The 11687-nt window shown below is 40.9% G+C and overlaps 1 protein-coding gene across 1 annotated transcript; it reads right to left on the bottom strand.

The window, feature by feature from the left end:
- Positions 3009-6817, bottom strand: LOC109830001 (protein NRT1/ PTR FAMILY 2.5-like). The gene is made up of 3 exons (XM_020397133.1): positions 6801-6817; positions 4434-4966; positions 3009-3805 (listed from the first exon to the last, which is right to left on the bottom strand). Exons 2-3 carry the CDS (start codon positions 4961-4963, stop codon positions 3067-3069), a joined length of 1269 nt encoding a protein of 422 aa, XP_020252722.1. The 5' UTR covers positions 4964-4966; positions 6801-6817; the 3' UTR covers positions 3009-3066.

The following is an 11687-nucleotide window of genomic DNA, read 5'->3' as shown; positions in this document are numbered from 1 at the left end:
TGCAAGCATAATTTCACTCACCAATTCCCTTTCAACTGAGACACGGCTCCACCGGGCCTTCTCTGATCCCACCACTGCAACCCAAACCCCAAGCCGCCCGTCGCAAACTCCACATTCGACCCCCACCGGACCGAACTATACCCGACCAACCCGTTACTATCTGCAACCCGCTTCCACTCCACCCTCCCCCCTTCTCCAACCCCAACCAAATTCACCCTCCCATCCATTCCCACACTCACACACTCCCCTCCCCCCTCCACAACGTCAATACTCGAAACCGAGCCCCGGTGTAAAGAGGTTTCGACCGTGGGGCCCGAATCGAACGACCCGTCAACGGGGTCGAGGAATGCGAAGTGGAGGGTGCCGGAGAGGGTGTAGAAGACGATGGATTTGGGGGTGGGGGATTTGAGGGAGGTGATTCTGGAAGGGGAGGGGATTGAGGAGAGCAGATGGAGGTTTGGGGCTGGGGAGTCAGGGTTTGGGGTTGAGAGGGAGTGGAGTTCGATGGAGGAGGACGAGGCGGCTGCGGCTTCGGCAGGTGGCGGTGGCCGCGACGGCGCATGAGGCGGGTGAAAGGGGAGAGATTGGGGAGAGGACAGCAGACGGCAGTCGATAGACTTTTGATTGGCGGGAAATGCGCTGGAAGTTGCGCGGTCGACATTTTTTTAGGGTTTTAGTGATTAGGAGTTCTTGGCCAGGGGTTCTATGACGAGCAAAATGGGGTTTTTGTGGAGGGGAGACTTTCCAACCGCAATGGAGTTTTAGGCCTGTCCATCCGGGCCGGGCCGGCGCCGGGCCCGGCCCTGGAAATCCGGGCCCGGGCCGGGCAAACCGGAGGCCCTGGACCGGCCGGGATACCCAGGCCGGGTCCGGGTCCGTGGCCCGGCCCGACGCGGCCGGCTCGGGCCGGCCCGGATTTTTTTTGTTTTTTATTTTTATTTTTTTTAAGAATTTTAAAAAAACAATAAAACATAAAAACATAAAATATATTTTATAATGTATATATATCATATTTATACTTTATATAAATATAAATTAATATTAGTACATATAAGTTTATGTTTATATATATGTATAGTCGTATTAGATATAATAAATATAATTCTTACTCTTCATATGTATTATACTATTATATAAATTATACTTAATATATGTACATAAGTTTTATGTGTATATATGTGTTATATATAAGTTAGTACTTATATACTAATGAGAGAGAGAAGTTATAAATATATATTATAAGAGAGAGTATACACTGTATCACATATATAAGGAGAGAGCATATTATACATATTATATAATATTATATAAGAGATATAAACATATATATAGAGAGAATATACTTATATATTTATATTACCTTATATACTAAGTAGCCCAAAGTATTTCATGTCATTCATATATGTATTATGTATTAACACAACACAGCACTGACACACTATATATTATACATAAACAAATGTTAAATACTTATAGTAATTACTAAACAATTGTATTATACATAAAACACACACACATTAAAACTTTATATATACACACAATATATTTACATATATAAGAGAGTATATTATTACATTAGTACTTTATATATAATATATATAGTAAATTATATATATATATATCATATATATATATTATATATTAATATATATAATATAATACTATATATATATATATATATATATTATATAATATATATTATTATACTATATATATCATATAATTATATAAGAATATATAAATTAAATAAGAGAGAGTATACTGATATATACTTATATAAGAGAGGTTACACTGTAATACCTTAATATATATACTTATACATATATTTATATATATCATAAGACGAGATATATCTTACTATACTTATCATATATACTTTACATATATTATATATATATAAGAGAGAATATATCTTATATATACTTACATAACTAAGAGAGAGCAGAGAGTATAATATATACTATACATATATTATACATTATAAGAGAGAGTATACATTGTATACTTATATATACTATACATATATTAAAAGAGCTAATTTATACATATATATACTTATATAGAGAGAGTATTACTTATATATAATTATATACTAAGAGAGATATAATTATATATATATTATATACACAATATATATACACATATACATATTTTTATATATAAGAAAATAATAAAAATTAAAAAAAACAAAAAAAATTAAAAAATGCGTTACTGTTCGGGCCGGCGACGACCGGGCCGGGCCCGGGCCGGACACCGGGCCGGGCCCGGGCTCCGGGCTTTTTGGACACCCCTACAATGAGTCACGCACAGGACTGGGACAAAATCCAAAGGTTTTATTTTCATATATCCCTCTAATCATAGTTTATTTCTTATCCTGCAAATTATCATAATTAATGGTTAACGAACAGTCACTTCGTTAATTTTAACTATTTTCTAACAATCTGAATCAAATCGATTAAGTTTGACTATTGTCGATTTGTTGGTTTTTTAGGTGTAGATCGGTTGGGTTAAGGAATGAGCTGCTTTCATATCGTACATCTCCTATTTTTTCAATTTTGATACTTCAGCTCAGAATTGAAGCCAAGACCGTGTGGGAGTTATATTGAAATCTTCAAACTGTCCGGATTCATATATACATCTCCTAATTAAAACACCGGATTTGTCCAATTAATTAACTAATGAGCTGATGTTTCAATCTTTATAAGTTACGAGCAATGAGAAGAGAGTTGTGGACCGATGGGGGGAGGTCGTGACATTCCTAAAAGCGAAACTAAGACGACGATATTATGACAATATTCTAAGATCGAACCTTCGTAATACCAACCCTGACTATTTAGGAGGGTGTTAAACCCTAATTAGAAGCCTTAAACCCTAAAAATTAATGTCCTAAATAGTCGGGGTTGCCAACCCCGACTGTTTAGGAAGGTAATTAGACTGCTAATCACAAAATTGGATCGGTTTTGGTAAATAAAAAAAGGGTCGGTTTAAAAAAAAAATTGAAATGGGTCTGTTTCAAAAAAAAAATTCTTATTCAGCACATTGCATTAATGGTGAGTACATGAGAATTCAACTCTTCCCTCCCTTTTTCCTCGTATACAACCTCGCACACGCAACAAAACACCCAAAATTCACCGCGCCAACTCCAGCCATCAACCAATACACCTTATCCAACCTCGACTCGTTAGCATTATCCGCCATCCACCCGTCCAAAAACCGCCTAATCATCCCAATGCCCGCCGACGTGGCATAACTCCCGACCCCCGATTGAAGCGCGCTCACCGCCATCCCGGACCCCTTGAACGACTCTGGGAACTCCTGATAGAAGAACGCGAGCTGCCCCGGAAAATGTAGTGCCTCGCCGAACCCTACCAGCATAAAACACGGCACGAGCCAAAGAACGGACATTGGTTGAGCATCGGTTTGGAGGTCGTGGAGCCGCTTTCGTTCGGTTAGGGCGCCGTAGACCATGGCGAGGGTTGTGATGAGAAATCCGAAGCCGATGCGGGCCAGGGAGGTTGGGTGTTGACCGGTGAGGAAGCGGTGGAGAGGGTAGAGGAGGTAATTGAGGAGGGGGATGGAGAGGGTGGCGGATAGGATGAGGAAGATGGAGATGGAGCCGATGGGGATAGTGAGGCTTGGGGTGAGATGGAGGTCCATGACGAGGGCTTGGAGGAAGGAGGTGGACATTTGGAGGCCGAGGTAGAAGCTGAGGATGATGCCAGTTGTGATTAGGGGGACAAGCCGGAGGAGGATGGTGAGTTCGTCTTCTTGTTTGACCTCTTGTGTCGTTGCTTCCTCTTGAGACCTGTAGAAAAATTGTGCATACAAATCACATCAGAACACTCTGCATATATTGAAAAATTAACTATTGTTAACCATAAGTGTATATATTCATGGTCTTGATTGATCATTTGAGCATATAATGGAATGAGCCAAACGCACGGGATATAATAAGTGTTAAGATATGAAAATGAATCAAAACCATCAACAAAATAATAAACTCTATGCTAAAAATTAGTGGTTTCTCCCCACTTATTGTGACAATGGAGAGAATTCAAATTTGTTGATCTCCTAGTTGCCCCCACTAACCCCTCTCCTATATGGCCTAGAACATCCTTCTCACGCACAAGATGTTCTGATATGATCAGTGCCTGTTGTACACGCACAGCTCTAACCCGCATACGCTCACACGGATACACAAACATGCATACGCGCATTCAAGCACACGCACACACCCATACACATGGACATGCATACACGTATCCGCGCACACATCCGTGCACATATACATGCGCATGATGATGCATGCACACAAACACACCCATCTACCCATACAAATCAGTTTCAAAATAAAGATTATTCTCTCCAAAAACTTTTTTTAAATACTACAAAATCCCAGCTCATAAGATCATACCTTCAAAATGAAACCATACCTTGGACACTCAATCGTGGTTTGCGGTTCAACTGCTCCATCATCAACCTTACTGCAACACAGTAGCCTTTCAGATGACTCCGACGCCGCCTTTCGCTTCCCCGCCCGTGACAATATCTGTCGAAAAATATCGACAAGTGGATTCTCCTGCGGCTTAGGATGCCGATAATAACGATTCCCAAGGAGAAAGATGACGAAACCGACTGCTGCAATTACAGAGCACACGCCAAAGCCCAGGACCCAGCCCAAATTAGCCTGAATGTACACGATCCCGACGGTGCCGATGATCGAAGAAATGTACATCGCGACGAGGTACCAGCTGAAGAAAGTGTCTCGGTCATTCTCGTCACCGAATTGGGCTGCGCCCATAGCTGCTCCGGTGAACCGGGTCCCGCCAAGGCCCACGGTCATTAGGGCTAAGGCCATGAAGAGTATTGCGAACTGCCATGTTGTTGGGCCCTGGCAGGGGCTATATGTACAGGACGGTGGCCTCAATGAGGGGAATATGGCAGTTAATGTAAATAGAAGCATGCCCTGCATTAACCACCGATGTTTAAGATTGTTTGACTATGCTCGAATCCAGAAATATGAGAAGAGTTTGACTTCACACCTACCAGAATTTTTTTTTTTTTTTGGCGTGTTGTCAGGATTCTAATCCCCTCCACTACAAAAAAAAAAGATAGTGCAGGGAATCTGATATACTATAGTAGATGGTTAATATTTTTTTATGCAAATTAGGAATGAGCGTAATTTATAAAGATACGATGAGTAATGGATTTCAAATAAATTATAATTATCTACTAAATAATTTAAATGTCTAAATGTTATATACTTAAAAAATTAACTGCGTAATGTTTTGCATCTATTTTTCTAATCAGTAAATTCTCAAAGCATCTTACTCCGGTTACTCAAAAGGTTGACTGTCAAAAAATATTTGGGTATCTGTCCAGCCATATATTTTATGAGAAATTTGTTTTCAAAGGCAAAACAAAGGCTCAATATATTCTAGAATAGAAACTAACACCGTGGGTGGTAGATTAAAATATTGAACTAAATGTTTTTTTAAGAAAAATATTGTACTAAGCGTTTACAAACGAGCACATTTTTTTTGCTCCCGTCCTTTCTCGCGTACACGTAATCCCACGTGCTTTCTTCTCTCTGCTATCTCAAAAGAAAAATGACCATTGTAAAGCTCTATGTTATTTTTTTATATTGGATAAATTACGCCCCTATATTCAGTGTTTTGCAGTAAACTCTCAATAGCTTTCAAAATCACATAGAAAGAATTTTGAAGGATAATCTCAGCGAAAAAAAAAGACAACTACGTACGGATCTATAGGGCACAAGAAAGAGGAGAATGAATGACAAAAAAATAAAAGATTTCTAATTCTAAGGTTGAAAATATAAAAAAGTCATAAACGGATTTTTTTTTTTTTTTGAAAGGTAGGAGTTGCACGAGCCACGTTAGATATAATTGTCTTACCTTTGATGGTTTCCTGCAAAAATTATTAGGGGTTTTGTGTAATTTTGAAAGTGGTTGATGGTTTAGTACAAAATGCTAAAAAAAAGTCTTGGGGTTTAGTGTAATTCTGAAGGTTATCGGGGATTTACTACAAAACGCCATTCTTAGGAGTTTGGTGTACTTTTCCCTTTTATTTTGTCATTAACAAAAGTGCAGGGTCTCTTTTGGGAACTTGTGAAGAGAAATTGTGAGTTATTACGTTTCTTACAGTATAATTATTACTATTCATCCTAATATTGATCGGTTTTTCTATAGAGTGCCCTTGGGTACTCTATAAGAGAGGAGAGAGATAGAGAGAAATGAATGAGGAGGGTACTATTCATCCTAATATTGATCCTAATATTGATCGGTCTTACAGTATAATCATTTATTTCTCTCTATCTCTCTCCTCTCTTATAGAGTGCCCAAGGGCACTCTATAGAAAAACCGAATATTGATTGCTAAAAATTGTGAGTTATTAGGTATCTTGCTCTTTTGTTCGTGGTAATATAAAATTAGTATGAACTTTTTATTATTATAATTATTACTATTGATCTTAAAATTAAGGGTACAACCCTTGAAGTTGGACATTTTGCACATAAGCCCCTTGCATTTTTTTTAGGTCACAAGCCCCCTTTAATATTGGGTTTCTCTTCTTAAAAGAAGATGATAAATAGATTTTACTTAAAAGAAAAAATATCTTCAATTGATTTTTTTTTCATCTAAAGAGTATTTTGTGACATTTTGAATGTTAAGGAGGTCATCTCCTGAAACTCGATCAATAAAATAATTTAAAAACAAAAAACAAAAAAAAAAGCCCAGAATATTCCAAGGCTGACAATTGATTACAACCGACAAGGGAATTACCAGGAAGCAGGCAGCGCAAGCAAGCTGCTGCGGCGAGAGCTGAGGCAAGTGCGAAATGAGCTCCGACGACTAGGAGGAGGTTGTCGAGCGACAAAGACGCTGGGATGACGATGCCGCGAGCGGGCGAGACATTGTATTTTTCCATGAGGTAGATGCCGAGTTGGCTAACGTCGCGTAAAACCCCGATCCCTACGCCACCACGGCAGTGCGTGCGTGCCGGCGCGTGCAAGCAATTAAGGTTAGTTAGCTCGACGAGGGGAGAAGCACGTGAGAGAGGGGGGGGGGGGAGAGAGAGGACCTAGAAAACGGAAGGTTTTCCGACCCCAAAAAAAAAATCTGATGATCGCGTACGTCATAGGGTTGCGCTCATAGATTGCCATTACACCTAATGCGAGAGTGATATGTGAGCACGGAAGAGGAGCGTATAACCGCGAGGGGGGCTATTAGAAATTGAGAAAGCTAAGTTACTGCAGATTAAAGGTTTTCTATATTCAAATATTAACAACCCCGAGGTAACATCTTAATATTAACATTTGAGCTAAGCGTTTTTTGCATCATGAGTTCGTGCTAGGGCCAGTTGGGGTACACAAAATGGAGCGAGATATATAAACCGTTAGATGCGTTTACACAGACACACCAACTGCATTCTTGATATCAAGAGAGAGAGAGTACGTGTGTGAACAAAGTGCGGGTGACTCGGTGGTGTGGCCTGTATGCATTTTCTTTCTATTAATTCGTTCAACTATAACCGCAACATAAAATTACATTTATATGACCTCAGCCTAAGTTAACTCTGGCATAAAGCCTAAACAGTACGGTATAATACAGCTAGCCACGAACTAAACATTAAATAAACTTTCTCCTTTTCTATATTTCTCTTGCCCCGTCGAAGATATATTTCATTTAAAGCTAACCAAAGTCCTTGATAGGTTTCGATAGGAACCAAACCCTTCAACCTTAACACGCTATGAAATAAGTAAACACGGCTAGGACTATAATAAGCTGATCGCGCCTGTAATTTAATGCAACGCAAAAGGAGCGAGTAACTTCTCAGTAACACGTACGCAATAATGGATGAGCAGCCTGGAGGTTCGGTTATTTGGCGGGATCGGGATTATTTATTACAAATAATTGTGAAACAACGGAACTCGTAATCGCCAAACCATACACAACTTTAAAAAAGGAACAGAACCATTATTTTTACAATGGTTGGTTGTTAGTTCGGTTTTACTTCAATCAAGTAAACTCACTTATTTATCTATTGATATATTATTATTCCCCTCTATTGCCAGCTATGTATTATTTTTAAGATTAATTAATTTATTAATTCTTCAAGACTACATGTATGATATATTGTTTGTAAGGTTGAAGTTAATTTGTCGTTTTGGATTAATACTAGACTTGAACGGTTGTATTTGTTTAGGTAAGATTTATTATAAGTTCTTATGCTTATGTGTAAGCAAGCTTTTTGAATTTGCGTCTATTGGGAACAAAAAAAGGAGCGGCTGACTGGACTATTAGAACACTGGTTAAGTAATGAATCAATTACGTGCAATGCATCAATTGTCATTACATGGGGTGATCGAACACTAGCAGTAAAAAAACGCCACAAATCAAGGCGACAATATATTCGGAATATGGTTATGGGGTCGGCGGAATTGAAAAAATTGATCAACGAAATGATGCTCGACCTGGAAAGTCTCTAATCAATAAGAAACCGGGGTCCGTTGGCTTTATTTCGGGTCAGGTCGGGTCGGTTCGGTCGGTTTTTTCGGTTTGAACCGAACCGTGCTCACCCCTACGCAACGATAACATCCGCTCCTATCATCGAAATCGACGTCAGTAGCACTGTCGAGGCAGCCCACCCAAAAGCCCCATCAAGCCCATAATTGAGATGGAGTTAGAGAGCCTAGACTTCATCGTAGGCAAAATTTTGTGAAAATGGTACAGGCACACCCCCAGGCACATCTTGTGCCACACCCCCTCTCTCAGCTACAGTGCACAGGGCCCACACATGATTTCATTAGAAACTTCAAACGTTACAAACGAATTCAAATAACGAAAATAAAAATTACAACTTTCTTGAAAATAAACACAAGATCCGTTTATCGTCTCTTGCTTGCGTGGGTCTTTGGCCTGTGACGGGGACGTCGATATCCGTGGACTACCTGGCAATCAGATCTGATCCAGAAAAATCGGGCATAGCTTCGTCGATCCGCGAGGGGATCTAGAAACTTGAAGCGCCTATCTCGGCTAAAGCGAGATATTTGCTCTTCTTAGGATTACCGGCGAAGGGTAATGCTAAGGAACGGACACGGGTGATGCAAATCTGATGAAGACCTCTCTTGTGTTGAAGCGCTCGACCACTCTTCCCTGCAGCAGGGCTTCGCCAACTCTCAAAAAATCCAGATCCCCCAAAAGTGAGGCCTAAGGCTCCTATTTATAGGCAAGAGGGGGTACAGGGCGTCGGGACACCCCTGGGGTGTCTAGGCAAAGCCGAGACACCCCTGGACTCGGATTTGAGTGATTCCAAGTGCGTTGGAAGCTTGACGAAGAGTTCCATCTGCTCCGATGGTTGGATTATCTGTAGAGTGAATGAGATATGAAGGACATTTGTTCTTTTTGTGAACATCGCAGGGTTCCCGATTGGCCCGTGCCTTCATTATTCCGAAATCCTATCAGCTCACGTAGTTCGTCGATTCACTTCAATCGTTCATCGACATCAATCGAACTCCTGTGGATCGGATAGTGATGTTCATCGTCGTTCTTTAACACTAAGCTGTTCGTGGAGACCTATGGGTAATTTTCGATGCCTACAGATACCCCCTCCAAAGCGTTCCGGACTCGTTTCTTTTATAGAAGAGGCTGGAATACTTTGGATGTGATTGGTCCAACCTTCAGTCAGCGTAAAGGACCTGTAATTAGTTTCAACTCTTGGCTCCTTCGATTTTCGGTCTATTCGATGCTTTGACGAATAACCGAAGTTCTTCCGGCGCTGTTGGCTCGTGTCATTGAACTGACTGTCTCTGTCACATTGTGATGACTTAGGGTTTCAGATCACCGTATGTTGACTTCTTATCACAACGCGTTGACTGGCGTTGACCTAGGGTTACGCGTTATCCTTAAGAATATATGATTCAGGTTATGAATATATGATTCTTTAGGAACTTCCCGTTACATAAATCGTCCACCCCCAGCTTCCTCTGCGGAACTGGTTTGGATATTATTCTCAGTTACCTGACCGGGTTATCCTTAAGAAGATTAGCGTAATATTCTCCAGGAACTTCCCGTCAAAAGTGGGAAACAGTTTAGACTCATGTACCTATTGGAGTATGTAGGGAGAAGTTTAACCTCATGCACCTGTTGGAGGATTGAGAAGCAGTTTATACTCGTATACTCTTCGGAGTGTTGAAAAGCAGTTTATACTCGTATACTCTGTCGGAGTCTTAAGAAGCAGTTTATACTCTTATACTTGTCGGAGTCTTAAGAAGCAGTTTATACTCTTATACTTGTCGGAGTCTTGTTTTGACTTAATTGAGCGATATAACGCCGGCTTCAACCAAGGTTTGGATGCTGTTCTTTAAAGTAAAGCACGCCTTGGTGGGATGAAGGATCCTCCTGTGGTACGCGCAGTACCGATAGGTGGTAGCTTGATCTTGTTGTTTTCAAGGAGGGATTCGAAGATGGCTAGAACGTCTTCGTCCTTGAAGGAATACTCTTTTTGGAGTTTCGGTTCCGAAGTCTTTTGCTGTCTTCGGGATTGCTGTTGTGACCTTGATTGTTGAGGCGCCTTTTGTTGCTGCTGTTACGGTTGCGCTTGCACCTCGAATATTTGATTCGTGTCCACAGCATTCGCATGTGCTTTTCCCTTAGGGACAAAGTTCTGTTGCGGGGCATTATTAGCTATTTGGCCCCTTTCCACCTTCTTCCTTTTAAGGAATCGCTCGGCTCGTTCTCCTCGCATCTTCAAGTCCTTCTAGGTCTTTGGCGGTGCCATTCCCATAGCTTCAAGGACGTCCAATGAAAGATTATTATGACAGGTCTCGAGGATGAAATCTTCGCTGACCGGATCCCTGCAATTCATTGCTTTATTTCGGAATCTCTTCACGAAGTTTTTAACTGTCTCACCATTCTTCTGCTTCTCATCAAATAGAGTGCCGATTGAAATCTCGGTGTCGTCGTCGAAGAAGTTTGTTAGAAACATATCCTCCATGTCGTCCCAACTGCTGACACTCCCTGGCTTGAGGCGACGATACCAATCGAAGGCCGCTCCGCGAAGAGTGCCAACGAATGACCGTACCATCAAGGGTTCATTGCCGGAGATGATTCCTAAATGAGACTTAAAATATATTAAGTGTTGGGTAGGGGAACCCTTTCCATCAAACGGCATAAAGTTGATTAAATTGAACTTTGCCGGATATGGAATTGATTCCCACTCCCTTGGGTATGGACATGGTATGCCGGACCTCTTTACTTCTTGAGCATTCATCAACGCGTTGATTTTGCTCTCCAAGTCCTTCATCTTCTTGTCTTCACTCGTACCTGTCTTCGAGTGGCTTTGGGGAGAGGTAACGTGGTCCTCTTTTACATTATCATCTACAGGACCACTTCCGTTGTCGTTTCTTTTGCATTGTCATCCAAGGGACCGCTTCCGTTATTGTGGTTGACGGGAGGGATATTTAAGTTGACATTATCTTCTTCCCGTTCATTCTCCTCTTGATTCGGATTATTGGGACGACTGGGTTCTCCTTGGTGAGTTGTCAGTGCCGCGATTTGCTGGTCATGCATCTCTCTCATCTGCTGCATGGCCATCTCCATCTCGAACTTGAAAGCTTCCTTCTGCTTAGTCAGGGCATCTTCAAGCATCTTGCTTACTTGCTCGGCGCT

Source organism: Asparagus officinalis, chromosome 2 (genome assembly GCF_001876935.1).
Source record: "Asparagus officinalis chromosome 2, Aspof.V1, whole genome shotgun sequence".
In the NCBI taxonomy this organism is placed as follows: Eukaryota; Viridiplantae; Streptophyta; class Magnoliopsida; order Asparagales; family Asparagaceae; genus Asparagus; species Asparagus officinalis.
The sequence above is the reverse complement of the archived record's forward strand: the minus strand, read 5'-3'. Positions and strand labels throughout refer to the sequence as shown.

What these genes read in the sequence shown, in the direction of transcription:
- LOC109830001 (XM_020397133.1), bottom strand. Translation starts at nt 4,963, where the DNA reads ATGCTTCTATTTACATTAACTGCCATATTCCCCTCATTGAGGCCACCG. An exon ending in ACCACGATTGAGTGTCCAAG is followed by an intron (nt 3,806 to 4,433) that starts GTATGGTTTCAT and finishes ATTTTTCTACAG; the next exon opens with GTCTCAAGAGGAAGCAACGA.